General features: G+C 43.1%; 1 protein-coding gene across 9 annotated transcripts in view; it reads right to left on the bottom strand.

The window, feature by feature from the left end:
• The window catches only part of dlg5a (discs, large homolog 5a (Drosophila)), a 59,110-nt gene extending 41,807 nt beyond the window's left edge, over positions 1 to 17,303 (bottom strand). For 7 of the 9 annotated variants that reach the window (XR_004211600.1, XM_020495371.2, XM_020495372.2 and 4 more), the window contains exon 1: positions 16,547 to 17,303. Coding sequence is in view for 8 of the 9 variants with exons in the window: in XM_020495371.2 (XP_020350960.1) it covers positions 16,547 to 16,847 (301 nt within the window). In the remaining variant the exon portion in view is untranslated. The remainder of the gene's footprint in view (positions 1 to 16,546) is intronic. The other 2 variants (XM_031835524.1, XM_031835521.1) reach the window with 2 other exon arrangements.

Raw genomic sequence — 17,303 nt, 5'->3', positions numbered from 1 at the left:
CTCCACAAGGAGACTGCCTGTCTGACTGAGCATACAAGCATCTAAGTATCTGACTGAGCAGTAGTAGGCAGAAGCAGGCGAGTAAACATGAATTCAAACAGCACTTGTGCGTTTTGCCAGCAGCTCTTCGTTGTGCGTCAATTATTGCGCCGTTTATGACTTCAAGCCTTACAGTTAACTAGTCCAATGCAATAACGACCTGCCTCTCTCGTTGCACTCAAAGGAGACTGCCTGTTACGCGAATGTAGTAAGCGAAGGTAAGTTGCTAGCTAGCATTAAACTTATCTTATAAAAAAACAATCAATCATAATCACTTGTTAACTACACATGGTTGATGATATTACTAGATATTATCTAGCATGTCCTGCATTGCATATAATCTGACTGAGCATACAAGCATCTGACTGAGCGGTGGTAGGCAGAAGCAGGCGAGTAAACATGAATTCAAACAGCATTTCGTGTGTTTTGCCAGCAGCTCTTCGTTGTGCGTCAAGCATTGTGCTGTTTGTGACTTTAAGCCTATGAACTCCCGAGTTGAGGCTGGTGTAACCAAAGTGAAATGGCTAGCTAGTTGGTGCGCGCTAATAGCATTTCAAACTTCACTCGCTCTGAGCCTTGGGGTGGTTGTTTCCCTTGCTCTGCATGGGTAATGCTGCTTCGTTGGTGGCTGTTGTCGTTGTGTTGCTGGTTCGAGCCCAGGTCGGAGTGGGGAGAGGGACGGAAGCTGTACTGTTACACTGGCAATAGTAAAGTGCCTATAAGACCATCCAATAGTCAAAGGTTAATGAAATACAAATGGTAGAGGGAAATAGTCCTATAATTCCTATAATAACTACAATCTAAAACTTATTGTCTGGGAATATTCTCGTTAAAAGGAACCACCAGCTTTAATATGTTCTCAGCTTTCTTACATAGCACATATTGCACTTTTACTTCTCCAACACTTTGTTTTTGCATTATTTAAACCAAATTAAACACGTTTCATTATTTACTTGAGGCAAAATGTATTTTATTGCTGTATTATATAACGTTAAAATAAGTGTTCATTCAGTATTGTTGTAACTGTCATTATTACAAATACATTTTTATTTTTAAATTGGCCGATTAAACGTTATCTCCTTTTTTGGTCCTCAAATAATCGGTATCGGTGTTGAAAAATCATAATATAGACATTGAGAAAGAGCATAGGAATGAACTAAATGCTGAATACTCAGTAGTGGCAACAGTCTACACTAAGTCCCTTTTAGCAGGTCAATGATGCAGAATAGATATTAAATGGCTGTAGGCCATCTGGTGGTGAAGGGGTCAGCAGCGATAGACCTCTCCAACAGGCCTTTTATCATCAATAGCAATTAGACTTTAGCCTCTTTCAGCCGGGCCGTTCATTTGTAAACAAGCTGACAGCATCAATAAATAGTACATGAATTAGAGCTGCAAAAGATCTAGTGGTCGGCACTTAGGCTGCAGACTGTCCAATTCTCAGCCCTTCTACCCTGAAGTGTGCACGCGCCATGAGGGGGGGTGTGAGTAAATGGACACCTTGGGAAGAAGTGTGGGGAATCAGAATGCAACCGAAGTGTGCACACGTTCACCAAAATCCAATGCTTTTAAATCACTGAGGGTGAGTGAGCAAAGCACACTTTAGGAAGAATTCTGAACGCGACCTTGGAGAATACGCCTTATGCCAGTCAGTGTCAATCCTTGAGCGATGCAATGTGACATCCAGTTCCCATTCCTACCGATAAGGGATGTGACAAATGGAAAATCAGGCTTAATGTTAACAGCAATTATTTTATCGGTTTTCCATTTAAACGGGGGAAAAAAAGCCTTCCGAGTGGCGCAGCGGTTTTAGGCACTGCATTGCAGCGTAAATACAGCATGGGGTTCATTCCCAGACTGTGATACCACCGGCCGCGACCGGGAGTCCCATAGGGAGGTGCACAATTGGGCCAGCGTCGTCTGGGTTAGGGGAGGATTTACTTAGCTCATCGTGCTCTAGCGACTTCTTGTGGCGGGCTGAGTGCCTGCTGTCTGACTTCGGTTGTCAGTTGAACGGTGTTTCCTTTGACACATTGGTGCACCTGGCTTCCGGGTTAAGCTGGCGAGTGTTAAGAAGCGCAGCTTGGCAGATCATGTGTCGGAGGATGAGACAAGATCGTAATCACAAAATTGGGGAGAAAAAGGGGGTAAAAATAAATGTTCTCTCTACCACAGTCATATAGCCTTGAAAGCGCATCAGCTACGGCATGTTTGTCTGTCTGTAAGGGTACACTACATCTTTTTAAATGCCGACACAAAACCTTCTCTGAACGGGCATTTTACTTGTCTGTAAAGGAATGCTGCTTCCAAAGAGGGACAGACCATCACTAGGCGACCAGAACTGTCGATCAAATCATCTCGAGCTGCTGGCGCACAGACTATCCTCTCCTAAAAAAGTACTTTAACAAGTTTGTTAAATATCGCGATTTACCAAGATATTTAATAGAAAGAAAAACATCTTCCGCTAAGAATCGACTTAAGATTCAGTATTTTTGGAACAGAGGAAAATGATTAGTTGCAGAGAACAAAAACATGCATCTTTTCATAGCGAGCTAGCAAGGGACGGCGAGAGAGGGCAGGGGCACAGTATAGGCATGTTGGCCACCAAACACACTAGGCCCATCTATCGGCAATCAAAAGCTACAAAGCAGGGCCCAGCCATGAATAAACTAGAATATTCTACACACAAACTGAACACACAAGCATCATTTTTCCCATTTGGGATTTTTCTTAAATGTTAAGGATCCCAATTTCGTTTAAACATTCACAGCCTTACTAGAGATCTATCCTGACAGTCTGGAAGTTAACTGCAGTCTCAACACACCTTCAAACACACTGATCAAAACACACTGTAGCCATGAAACAACATCTAGGCCTGTATTAGCCACTGGAGCTGAGACGGCTGCAGCACTGTCACACTCAGTCAATGAAGGGGCATTAAAGTGGCTCTCCAGTCTGCTTTCACCTGATTTATTACCTGATTTACTTAACAAAAGGCAAAGGTTTCACTATTGTTTCACTTCACTTTGAGCGCAGCGTTCAGTCTGGTTTCACCAAGCTATATGGTCCTCAAGTGCAGACGAAGGCACTAGCTACTGTAATTACCCAGAGGTGAGTTGTAGCCTACTACTACTCACAGTGTGTGGATGTGATGATAGTAGAGATCCAGTAGTATATAGTAACATGAGAGCTGAGCTGATGGTAGACAGTCAGGGATACAAGAACAAAGGCTCCTCTCCCCTTCATGACTCCACCCATGTATTTAACTAGGTCAGGGGAACCCTGGCTCTGCCTTGGGGGCTCCACTACTCCCCCTCCATCATTCTATCCTCCTAGCTTCCCCTCCAGAACTCTGAAGCTTCTCATCATCTCCCTTAATCAAGTCTCCCCTCACTCTCCATTTCATCTTCGCCTCCCCATCTTCTCCTCCTCCATTCTGTCTATCACTCCTCCTTCTACCCCCCCTCCCATCCAGGGTCAACAGTTGTTGTTCCTTACGACCATATTATCTTCCCCTTCCCTGAAGTTGAGGAATACTAAATTCTGCAGCGTGACAAAAATAAGTGGCAAGGAACGACAGTGTTACCCCATCCTTATCAGGGAGAAGAGAGTCAACTGTGACTAAAACAAATGTATGAGACCCAGAGATTGATCTTATCTAAAAATGCACCAACTACCCAAAATGTAAAGAATCGGATTCTGCCATTTAAAAAAACACTTTCTATCTTAAGACCTTGACAACTCTGAAACTACCGATCTTATGCAAGATATTATCTTCCAGAGAAAGACACTTCAGTGGCTGTTGGAGAAGGTTATTATTGTTACATTCAAAAAAAGAACTGCAATTGTGTATTAACCACCATGAGCTCCTCTCACTTTGTGTCTGAATTCAATATCAAATTGTGTGTGTGTGTGTGTTAGAGAGAGAAAAGACCACTTGTTTGGCTAGGGGGTCTGTGTCTCACAGGGCCATGCATGGCAGTGGCACCAAGGGCCAGGATTCTGGGGAGTGAGATAATGGCTGCTGTGCCACATGACCAGAAGAGTCTCCAGGGTCGTGGTCAACAGAAGGAAAACATTTTGAAATGGGGAGGTACTACAAGGGGCGTATTCATTACATTGATTCTGTTGCAAATGGTTTCTTAAACGGAATCAAACGGAGGTACATAACCTGAATTTGTCCAACAGAAACTCCAGTTTTAGTTGCACCCCCGAACTTGTCCAATTAAAGTTTGTAATACCATGCAAAAATGTTTTGCAACATTGTGCCCCTCTGAATCCCACCCAGTACATGGCATGGCCTAACCGACGAACGCAGGCTAAACAAATCTGAGACCACTCATGAGTCGTATCTAGTCTTTTCCTCAGGACTGAAATTCAAACTAAACTAATTTAGCTAAATAAAGGTGCTAAAAGTCATCACTGAGCAGTCGTTTGCTGTATAGCAGTGTAATACACCCTTACTGCTTGAGAACAAATCCTCCTAAATGACAATTATTCAATATTCAGAACATCTGAAAATACCTTGATAGGAGAAAAGCATGGAGGAACTTCCGTACAACATGCCATGATCACCATCCTTCTTATACCAATCCAGCCACTTCAGATCTTTGAGCACTGAAGAAGTCGAAGTCATTGTCTGGGGTGAAGCCCAAGTGCCTAAGGTCCATCAAAAATGCTGAACGGCAGCAAATATGAAGGATAGGATAGAAGCTCATGACTACCCAGAGGTGAACAGCACTGGTCCTCTGGGGGATGTAGCCCTGCTGTATTTCACCCTTGTCTTATGACAAGTGAAACACTTCAAGTTTGTGCATTCTCTAGCCAATCAGAAGCATCAAATGCCAGGGAGCAGCAGAATGCGGTGACCACTTGTCAATGTACTAAGTTTATCGTCATTTGGCTATAGCGTTACATAGGCATGCAGTGGTGTCTATATTCTGAACAGATTATATAATCTTTCAATTCTGAAGGTAATTTTGAATTCTCTAAACTTTCCTCTGAGAGCAGAACCCTGAGCGATACTGTAGCTCCTTTATGAACAATGTAAGTAAGCAAAATACATGAAAAGTAATTGACACCTGCTCATCAAACATCTTATTCCAAAATCATGTGCATTAATATGGAGTTTCTCCCCCCCTTTGCTGATATAACAGCATCCACTCTTCTGGGAATGCTTTCTACTAGATGTTGGAACATTGCTGCAGGGACTTACTTCCATTCAGCCACAAGAGCATTAGTGAGGTTGGGCACTGATGTTGCTTTCCAATTCATCCCAAAGGTGTTTGATGGGGGTTGAGCTCGGGGCTTTGTACAGGCCAGTCAAAATACGGACCTCGTATTGTGCACTGAATCATCTATAATTTCATTGTAATCCTTGGAGTAAAGATTCCCCTTCACTGGAACTTTGGGGTCTAGACCGAACCATGAAAAACATCCCCAGACCATTATTCCTCCCCCAAACTTTACAGTTGGCACTATGCCGTCAGCCAGGCAGCATTCTCTTGGCATCTGCTAACCCCTGATTCATCCGTCAGACTGCCAGATGGTGAAGAGTGATTAATCATTCCAGAGAACGTATTTCCACTGCTCCAGAGTACAATGGCGGCGAGCGTTATACCACTCCAGACGCTTCAAATTGCGCAGGGTGATCTTAGGCTTGTGAGTGGCTGCTCAGCCATGGAAACCAATTTCATGAAGCTCCCGAACAGTTATTGTGCAGATGTTGCTTCCAGAAGCAGTCTGGAAATCCGTAGTGATTGTTGCAACCGAGGACAGATGATTTTTAAGCTCTACAGTTCTATGAGCTTGTGTGGCCTACCACGTCACAGCTGAGCCGTTGCTGCTCCTGAAGTTCAACTTCACAATACCAGCACTTACTGTTGGCTGGGGCAGCTCGAGCAGGGCAGAAATTTGACTTAATGATTGTTGGAAAGTTGGCATCCTATGACGATGCCACCTTGAAAGTGACTGAGCTCTTCAGTAAGGACATTCTACTGGCAATGTTTGTCTATGGAGATTGCATGGATGGGGGCTCAATTTTCTACACCTGTCAGCAACAGGTGTGGATGAATCCACTATTTTTAAGGGGTGTCCACATGCACTATAAATTCAAAAGTATGTTATTATCACACCTCTATATATTATCATGACATTAAAAACAGTGAAGGAAAACACAGGCCTTTTGTCATGCATCAGAGACTGGATGGGGGGAGAGATAGAGAAGAGAGCAAAAATACAGAGGGGTAGAGGAGAAATAGAATGGGAGAGAGACAGAAAGGTGGAGAGAGAAGCAACACAGTAGGAAAGAAAGGAGTGAGAGAGCAGAAGGAGAGACTGAGCAGGGTAGATCATTTTAAAAAACAGGGTCTGTATTTTTTTTATTTAACCTTTATTTAACCAGGTAGGCCAGTTGAGAACAAGTTCTCATTTACAACTGCTACCTGGCCAAGATAAAGCAAAGCAGTGCAACAAAAACACATAACCGGGGTAGAGGAGATAAAGCGTGGTAGACGAGAAAGAACAAACAGCAGTGCAAAAGAGAAACACAGAGGGGTAGATGATCAAGAGAGGGGTAGAGGGGAGTAGTTCTGTCTGTTTATTTCCATGACCTCACCACACTGTGCGAGTTTAGACTGTGGCATTTCCTCTGCCTTGCGGGGTGATTAGGAAGCACAGCAACAACACGTGTAAATGGTAATGAAGCTCTGTTCTTACTGCTGCACTGCCTTCTGGAACAGTCAGAATACAAACCCCACACACAGCATCGAGAGTAAGGAGAGGAGACGACCTTTCTCACCACTTCCAAATCAACATTTACATCAGCCCACTGCATTGAAAACAAAGGAGCAGGGTACTCAGTTCACATGTTTAAATAGGCTATCAGAGCTCAATAGAGTAAAATTGGGACAAGGCACCACTGACCCAGAAAAAAAATGTCAATCTCTTATTGGCTACATGTGGCTTAATCAGATGGCTTTATTGGTCAACATTAGTGAGTAGTCACAACACCTCCAGCTATGATCGTTCCTACTACATTACAGTTATGTCTGACAAAAGAGAGCAATCTATACCCATTTTAGTTGTAACCTGTTATGCTGGAGTGGATACACCAGCACGGCAATGCGCAATAATAAAATGCCCAGTGACATGTAGTATAAAATAAGGGCTATGAAATGACATCAATCACACCCAGCAGCCAGGCTGGGTGTACAATGGATGGATTGATGGCCTAATCTAGAGACACACATGCATGGAGAGAAAGGGAGGAGGGAAAAAGGGGGAGGGAAAGAGAGAGAAAGAGTATGGTGGTAGGGAGAGGGAGTAGAGACTGTTCTGCCTTATTATTATTCGACCATGCTGGTCATTTATGAACATTGAACATCTTGACCATGTTCTGTTATAATCTCCACCCGGCACAGCCAGAAGAGGACTGGCCACCCCACATAGCCTGGTTCCTCTCTAGGTTTCTTCCTAGGTATTGGCCTTTCTAGGGAGTTTTTCCTAGCCACTGTGCTTCTCCACCTGCATTGCTTGCTGTTTGGGGTTTTAGGCTGGGTTTCTGTACAGCACTTTGAGATATCAGCTGATGTACGAAGGGCTATATAAATAAATTTGATTTGATTTGATTTAGAGAGAGGGATAGACTGTAGCTAGAAACTACAGTAGTCAGATCCCAGGAGAGATATAAAAGCATTAGTTGGTAGTGACACAGTGTCAGGACATAACTCATTGTGTCCCCATGGTTTATGTGCTGCCAGGAGCGGGACACTGGTTGACAGGCAGGCAGACAGCCCCACTGGTCCTGTCCTAGGCCGAACAGACACACACAACAGCGAGCTCCTGACTGAGCACTTTGGGCCTGCTACCCACCAAAACAAAGGGCTCGTTGTCTGTGTGTATCCCTCTCTCTCTTATCTAGCAACCTCTCGCCAGTCCCTCTAACACCACACAGGAGTAACCACCAGTCAGCCAAGTCTGAAGAAGAAACTAAAGAGAGAAATCGTGGAGCCTAGAAAAGAGAGACACTGGGAAGGTGGGTGAGATAGAGGATTTGGTGAGAGAAGAATATAGAAAGAGATGCCTGCTGTTAACTGCCTCGCACCTCACCACAGAGTGTTGAGTGGTAGAGTGATGTGGGAAAAACAGAGCTGTTTTCTGAGTACACTGTACACTGGGGCTCTGACGGTTATAACATTTTGGACGACGGTAATTGGCCAACCAAATGACCGCGGTCACAAAAATAACCACTTGAAAAGCTTAAATAAAGCAGCAATATTGTAACTTTTTGTGCGACATGACTGAATTCACATAGAAATGTGAGTTATAGTTCTGTCATTCTAACTGAAAGCAAGTCTAAGAAGCAGTAGACTTGTTCTATGAGTGCCATTTCTACGCTTCCTGCTCTCAAGTTTCGTATTTGTTCCTCCTTTGGTTTTGTACACTAGCTTCAAACAGTTGAAAATACAATGTTTTTGGTTATTGACAATATATACAGTTATAGTCTGAAGTCTATATACACCCCAGTCAAATACATTTAAACTGTTTCGCAACTCCTGACATTTAATCCAAGTAAAATGTCCTGCCTTTGGTCAGTTAGGATCACCAATTTATTTTAAGAACGTGAAATGTCAGAATAATAGTGAGAATGATTTATTTCAGCTTTGTCATGGCCACTCCAATACCTGGACTGTTGTCCTTAAGCCATTTTGCCACAACTTTGGAAGTATGCTTGGGGTCATTGTACATTTGGAAGACCCATTTGCGATCAAGCTTTAACTTCCTGACTGAGGTCTTGAGATGTTGCTTCAATATATCCACTTAATTTCTCCCTCATGAAGCCATCTGTTTTGTGAAGTGCACCAGTCCTTCCTGCAGCAAAGCACCCCCACAACATGATGCTGCCACCCCTGTGCTTCACGGTTGGGATGGTGTTCTTCAGCCTGCAAGCCTCCCCCTATTTCCTCCAAATATAAAGATGGTCATTATTGCCAAACAGTTCTATTTTTGTTTCATCATGCCACCAGACATTTCTCCAAAAAGTACGATCTTTGTCCCCAAAGTGCAGTTGCAAACCATAGTCTGGCTTTATGGCAGTTTTGGAGCAGTGGCTTCTTCCTTGCTGAGCGGCCTTTCAGGTCATGTAGATATAGGACTCGTTTTACTGTGGATATAGATACTTTCGTACCTGTTTCCTCCAGCATCTTCACAAGGTACTTTGCTATTGTTCTGGGATTGATTTGCACTTTTCGCACCAAGGTACGTTCATCTCAAGGAGACAGAACGCGTCTCCTTCCTGAGTGGTATGACGGCTACGTGGTCCCATGATGTTTATACCTACGTCCTATTGTTTGTACAGATGAATGTGGTACCTCCAGACATTTGGAAATTGCTCCCAAGGATGAACCAGACATGTGGAAGTCTACAATTTTTTTGTGCTCAGTGTGAACCTGCTTTCATCTGTGAAGAGCACAGGGCGCCAGTGGCGAATTTGCCAATCTTGGTGTTCTCTGGCAAATGAAAAACGTCCTGCACGGTGTTGGGCTGTAAGCACAACCCCCACCTGTGGACGTCGGGCCCTCATACCACCCCCATGGAGTCTGTTTCTGACCGTTTGAGCAGACACATGCACATTTGTGGCCTGCTGGAGGTCATTTTGCAGGGCTCTGGCAGTGCTCCTCCTGCTCCTCCTTGCACAAAGGCGGAGGTAGCGGTCCTGCTGCTGGGTTGTTGCCCTCCTACGGCCTCCTCCACGTCTCGTGATGTACTGGCCTGTCTCCTGGTAGCGCCTCCATGCTCTGGACACTACGCTGACAGACACAGCAAACCTTCTTGCCACAGCTCGCATTGACGTGCCATCCTGGATGAGCTGCACTACCTGAGCCACTTGTGTGGGTTGTAGACTCCGTCTCATGCTACCACTAGAGTGAAAGCACCGCCAGCATTCAAAAGTGACCAAAACATCAGCCAAGAAGCATAGGAACTGAGAAGTGGTCTGTGGTCACCCCCTATAGAACCACTCCTTTATTGGGGGTGTCTTGCTAATTGCCTATAATTTCCACCTGTTGTCTATTCCATTTGCACAACAGCATGTGAAATTTATTGTCAATCAGTGTTGCTTCCTAAGTGGACAGTTTGATTTCACAGAGGTGTGATTGATTTGAGTTACATTGTGTTGTTTAAGTGTTCCCTTTATTTTTTTGAGCAGTGTACATCCACAGGTACACCTCCAATTGACTCAAATGATGTCAATTAGCCCATCAGAAGCTTCTAAAGCCATGACACCATTGTCTGGAATTTTCCAAGCTGTTTAAAGGCATAGTCAACTTTGTGTATGCAAACTTCTGACCCACTGGAATTGTGATACTGTGAATTATAAGTGAAATAATCTGTCTGTAAACAATTGTTGGAAAAATGACTTGTGTCATGCACAAAGTAGATGTCCTAACCGACTTGCCAAAATTATCGTTTGTTAACAAGAAATTTGTGGAGTGGTTGAAAAACAAGTTTTAAATGACTCCAACCTAAATGTATGTAAACTTCCGACTTCAACTGTATATTTCACAGCAGTTTAGATTAGTGGTCGACCGATTAATCGAACTGGACGATTAATTAGGGCTGATTTCAAGTTTTCATAACAATCGGAAATCAGTATTTTTGGGCGCCAATTTGCCGATTTTTTAAAAATGTGTTTATTTTATATATATATATAACAAAAAAATTCTATATACACCTTTATTTAACTAGGCAAGTCAGTTAAGAACACATTCTTATTTTCTATGACTGCCTCGTTCAGGGGCAGAACGACAGATGTTCACCTTATCAGCTCGGGGGATCCAATCTTGCAACCTTACGGTTAACCATTCCAACGCAATAATGACCTGCCTCTCTCTCGTTGCACTCCACAAGGAGACTGCCTGTCTGACAAGTATCTAAGTATCTGACTGAGCAGTAGTAGGCAGAAGCATGCGAGTAAACATGAATTCAAACAGCATTTAGTGCGTTTTGCCAGCAGCTCTTCGTTGTGCGTCAAGCATTGTGCTGTTTATGACTTTAAGCCTATGAACTCCCGAGTTGAGGCTGGTGTAACCGAAGTGAAATGGCTAGCTAGATGGTGCGCGCTAATAGCATTTCAAACTTCACTCGCTCTGAGCCTTGGGGTGGTTGTTTCCCTTGCTCTGCCTGGGTAATGCTGCTTCGTTGGTGGCTGTTGTCGTTGTGTTGCTGGTTCGAGCCCAGCAGGGAGCGAGGAGAGGGACGGAAGCTGTACTGTTACACTGGCAATAGTCAAGTGCCTATAAGAACATCCAATAGTCAAAGGTTAATGAAATACAAATGGTAGAGGGAAATAGTCCTATAATTCCTACAACCTAAAACTTCTTATCTGGGAATATTGAAGACTCATGTTAAAAGGAACCATCAGCTTTCATATGTTCTCAGCTTTCTTACATAGCACGTTGTACTTTTACTTCTCCAACACTTTGTTTTTGCATTATTTAAACCAAATTAAACAAGTTTCATTATTTACTTGAGGCTAAATTGATTTTATTGCTGTATTATATTAAGTTAAAATAAGTGTTCATTCAGTATTGTTGTAATTGTCATTATTACAAATACATTTTTAAATCGGCATCAGTTTTTTTTTGGGGGGGGGGGGGGGGGGGGGGTCCTCCAGTAATCGGTATCGCCGTTGAAAAATCATAATCGGTCGACTTCTAGTTTAGATGGTACAATAATTCTCAACACTATGCATTGCTTGTTTTGTCACAAACTGAAATTAGGCTATTAGAATTTTCGCAACCAGGAAATGGTGGAGCGATGGCTGCAGATTGCACGTTTAAAAGTATTTTTTTTAGCGTTATTTTATTTGTACATTTTCTCCTCTCTTCCACTCCTGACTGCATGTGCTGCCATATAAATAATAGAACCGACATTTCCTCCCCATTCAGGTCATTGACGCCAGAATTGGTGGACTGGCGGCCATTGCAAGTGTTCCCATAGAAGAAAAGCAGCTAGTAAAATACACGCTAAAATTTGCTGTGATTGATTGATTCAACATTACAAAAAAAATACATTCCACTGCATGAGCCACGTCAGTTAATATCAGTTGAATGGGAATTATTGCATCACAAGACCAGGCAGCCATTGCGTGTGTACCATTGAGTTTACCAGTCAAATTGCCAAGGTTTTAAGCCTGTTGTATGTAGTCTATCTATTCAATGGTTATTTTATTTTCATGACAGTCTTCACCCATAACCGTCGATTACACAGTTGTACGGTAATTGCTCCAGCCCCAGTGCACACAGCTCTGAGCTGATTTGAGGTATAGTACAGTCACCCAAAGGGAATGTCCCATCTTCTACACACACAGTGAGGGAGGGAGTAGGACTTTGAGTGGACGCAAACACAGCATCCTGTCAAGGAGCATTGCGTCACACCTTCCTCTTTGTGTGTGTTTGAATCAATGTCACAGTTCGTAAGTAGAGTTACAGGTATAACTACTCTATAGGTGAAACAACAACAAAGCACTGCAGAGGTCTAAGAGAAGTCTAACGTCAAAGCACTGCATAAGACAAAGTCAAGGCAATGAAATTGTTTCTGATTATTGCAATGTGTATGAATTAAATCAGCTTGAAATGCGCTAGCACGGTTTCTTATCGGCAAAGCACTGATACAGGTGTAGTCTACATAGGCAAAATATTCTCATATTAACTAAATAAAAATTATCATATTGGCAGTTTGATGGACTGACAGGATTAATTTACCTAATATCTTATTAAAATAATTAACATGATAAACAAACGTGGAATTAGGGCGCTGTGTTTTGTGCAATGATGTGACATGCCTGGATTTACATTCAATAAATAGTGCATAAAATAAACGGGACAATATTTCTCTCGGTTTCCAACAGCAGCCATATTGGGAGGGTTGGAGGGGGAGAACCCTGCTTTGAACCATCCCCGCTGTCACTGTCTATGTGCATGCAAGTGTATGTGTGTGCAGTTTTAAGTTAGAGGGGTGTGTCTCGTGTGTGTGTGTGTGTCTCTGTGAAGGGCAGAGGAAACCTGCCAGTGAGTAAAGGCAAAGGCAGCCAGTATGAGAGAATGGCTTAAGAGCAGGTTGTTATCAGTGCAGATCACACACACGCACTGGAGCTCAGTCTTTCATCTCTACGGTCCCTTTCCCTCTCTGCCTGAAGCAATGAGGAGTCTCATCTCCACTCTCTCACCAGCCAGGCAGCCTGGTTAAATGCAGTAATCGCGTCAGCCTGAATCGCTGCACTAAAGATAATGAAAAGTGTTCAAAAATACCTCTCCACTACATCTGCCTGCCACGCTCTCTCTCTGTCTGTGTCGAAGCAGCAGCAGCCGGGAGGGAGCAGGAGAAAATACAGAAGAGAGGGCTGTGGAGGCATGATAATACACGTCTCACAGAGAGAGCTTACAACAGGCAGGCAGCGTAGAGCTAATCCTCTGGTGAATAACCACCATGAACCCACTAGGGTTGCGCCCTAAACGGCACAACGTCCTCTATGTAGTGCACTACTTTTGACTAGGGACCATAAGCCCATAGGGTGCCTTGTGGGACGCAGGCAAGTTTACATACCTACAGCCCTGCTGCTGCTCCCCTCATCTACAGCATTAAACACCAAGGTTGCAAATTGCAAATGTTGCAAGTGTACCGAATGTGGTTCAGTAAGTGATCCATGCCGGTGTGATGAGTGACCTTGAATGAGACCTGAAGACTGGTGTTAGCACTCTTCATAATGAAAGTTGTCATAGTCTTTCTAGTGGTGTGGGGGCTGTGCTTTGGCAAAGTGGGTGGGGTTTTATCCTTCCTGTTTGGCCCTGTCCGGGGGGTGTCCTCGGATGGGGCCACAGTGTCTCCTGACCCCTCCTGTCTCAGCCTCCAGTATTTATGCTGCAGTAGTTTATGTGTCGGGGGGCTAGGGTCAGTTTGTTATATCTAGAGTACTTCTCCTGTCCTATTCGGTGTCCTGTGTGAATCTAAGTGTGCGTTCTCTAATTCTCTCCTCTTCTTTCTTTCTCTCGGAGGACCTGAGCCCTAGGACCATGCCCCAGGACTACCTGACATGATGACTCTTTGCTGTCCCCAGTCCACCTGGCTGTGCTGCTGCTCCAGTTTCAACTGTTCTGCCTGTGATTATTATTCGACCATGCTGGTCATTTATGAACATTTGAACATCTTGGCCATGTTCTGTTATAATCTCCACCCGGCACAGCCAGAAGAGGACTGGCCACCCCACATAGCCTGGTTCCTCTCTAGGTTTCTTCCTAGGTTTTGGCCTTTCTAGGGAGTTTTTCCTAGCCACCGTGCTTCTACATCTGCATTGCTTGCTGTTTGGGGTTTTAGGCTGGGTTTCTGTACAGCACTTTGAGATATCAGCTGATGTACGAAGGGCTATATAAATACATTTGATATGATCTTTCAGATGACCAAACTAGGCCTATAAAGTAGACTTCTGATAAGTACAACGACTTGAGTCCGTCTCGATTTAGCCTAGTCTCTCCTCTCCCCACACAGCCACTGTCTTGACAGACATTTTAATGGTCTCGTAGGACAATAACTGGGGGTATAGTATACTACTGGTTTATAGGCCCACTACTGTACATGGAAAATAGAGAATATGACTGGCGCAATATTATGGATTTTTTAAGCATGGTTATACGTACGCACACCACGCAAGGGTCGATATGAAACGTCACATCAGCCGCAAGAGCGTTTCCATGGAAACAAGTCTGGCTATCTGTGAGCAAATAACATAAGAGGAAGCACTTGACTTTGGATGGAAAAACAAATTACATGATATTAGTATTGCAAACCATTGATGACAACTTGGGAGATTGCTGTGCACATCTAACCCTACCTAGAATAGGCTACTGGGGAATTCCATGGAATTATGCTGAGATGTTTTTTAACATACATTTAAAGTTTTTAAAAAATCAAACATTGATTTCAACGATTAAAAACCCATTGCAGTCAAAAACAGTATTTCCCTGTGTTTTATATGCATTTCCACACTATGCGGATGAAATATCCCCTTTAGTATAAGCTATGTTTGAAAAGACAGCTTGAAATTTCAACCTGTTTTGGTATAGAAGGCATTTTGGCCTGCCTGATGACATAACCACATTAGTTAAAAGACCAATAAGAAACAGGGTCCCAAACCTCTGCCATTAATAGCTATTTTTAGTTATTTTTGACCATTTTAATTTAAAACAGTGAGGTATTTAAATTGTTACCCGGAAATGATTTAATATGGAGATAAAAACCACAACAGGGCCTTTATTTATTTTTTTTAACTATGAACAATGACTACTTTAAACAATTTACACAGTAAATAAAACATTTTACGAGAATAACAGTGCAGATGCATAGTTTGGTAACATGATTATGGTAAAATTGTCCTCAGTTTTATTCTGTTACAGAACGTAGTATCTGCACAGTTCTTCCTGTAAATGTGTTTTTGTAAAATTGTCAGTGGAAATTGTTAAAAGTAGTCATTGTGCATAGAGTTATATGGTTTGATCAAACTTTGAAATCGATGTGTTTTGGTTGGAATACATTATGAAAAAGTCAGGGTAATTCTGTTACCATGGAATTACCCTACTGCATTTAATTTCCCCTAATAAATCTAAAGTAAAAGAACAAATTAGTTTGATGGAAAATCTGAAACCTAAATACAGTGAAATAGACCCATCTGTATCCTATACATTGTAGAATAGGTATATGTAGGCTACTCCATGATTTTACTACAGGCTATGTAGCACACATTGCAACTGTGCCGAACATGTTGGGGCCTGGATACATGAGGTCTCTGAAGTGTGTCTGGAATAAATAAAATATAAGGTTAAGAGCGAGCCAGTAACCGAAAGGTCGCTGGTTGGAATCCCAGAATAGACTTGGTGAAAAACCTGTCATTGTGCCCTTGAGCAAAGCACTTAACGCTAATTGCTTCTATAAGTCGCTCTGGATAAGAGCATCTGCTAAATTATGAAACCGTTCTCATTCAAAGGGAGGGTTGGCACGCGTGTTAATTTTTCATCTACTGCCTAGCCACAGAGTAGCAGAGTCCACTCACTCCCATGCAGCAAATAGTGATGGAATGTGGTTTTAGAGCCTGTGGCATCTATGCCTCTGCTGGTGATTACTAGCTTTTTTAATGTTAAATATGGCTGTGGAATTAACAATGTGATGCTGAAACGGAACTTTGGTAACATTTTAGGTTGTTAGCAAAGTTCTCAAGTTCTTGCTTCGAATGCGGCATATCAATATCCCTAACGTAAACATGCTCTGCTAATAAATATAAATGATCTAGTCAATTATCCATAGAAGTATTGCACGGGTGACCACCCTGTAAGTGAATTATGAGATTTGGGTTAGCCGTAAAACTTGTTCAATATCTCAAAGGCTGTGTAGAGGAATGTAGCAAGCATGCATCCAACATTTGCGTGCAAAAGTGTTGCATGCGTGCATGGTGACTTACCGGAGGAATGGTCCACCGGTCCACCGCCGTTGGTAAAGAGTGCAGAATACAGGTCAGGGTACGCCTTTTCCAAGGCCACACACAGCTCGAGGAAATGGTCGCTTTCCTTGTTCACAAGCATCTTCAAAAGCTGGTCCACTTTCTCCGCGCTGGAAGAGCAGTTTTGGTCCAGTTCGAAGCGGTCGAGCTGGCTCAGAGTACCGGAGAGTATCAACAACTCTATCAGTCGATCTGCGTCGGTTATAGAGTCCAGCAAGTTTTGGTGGAATTGTTCTAACAACTCTTTGTGCTTTGGCTCCATTGCCGTTCGCTTCAGTTCCGTAGCTAGCTAACTAGCTAGCAGACTGGTTAGCTAACGTATCCTCGGCTTTATTTCTCCAAAATGACCCCCTGCCCGATAAGCGAACAAGGAACTAACTTCCTAATTGTCACTTGTATGAATTTTGCATTACAGCCATGACATGTAATGGCATGGGAGAGCAGTTGTTTATAACAAATAGGAAAAGGCACAAGAAGCCATATTTGTTGTCTACGGCCGTAAACTGCACTAAACAGATATACATTTTCCCAGCTTACTTACGTCTGGCAACTTCCTCCATTTTTACGTTATTCCGACGAAAACATGCCTGACACATTTGCTTTTTCTATAAAGCACTAAACCGACTGAACTGCTAGGAAAACTATCGTAACTCTCTCGCCGTTCCCCACTTACACTGTATCCTCCGCCATGTCTGGGCTGTTCAGCAGCTGCTGCATG

The sequence above is a fragment of the Oncorhynchus kisutch genome, linkage group LG11 (assembly GCF_002021735.2).
Source record: "Oncorhynchus kisutch isolate 150728-3 linkage group LG11, Okis_V2, whole genome shotgun sequence".
Classification (NCBI taxonomy): Eukaryota; Metazoa; Chordata; class Actinopteri; order Salmoniformes; family Salmonidae; genus Oncorhynchus; species Oncorhynchus kisutch.
The sequence above is the reverse complement of the archived record's forward strand: the minus strand, read 5'-3'. Positions and strand labels throughout refer to the sequence as shown.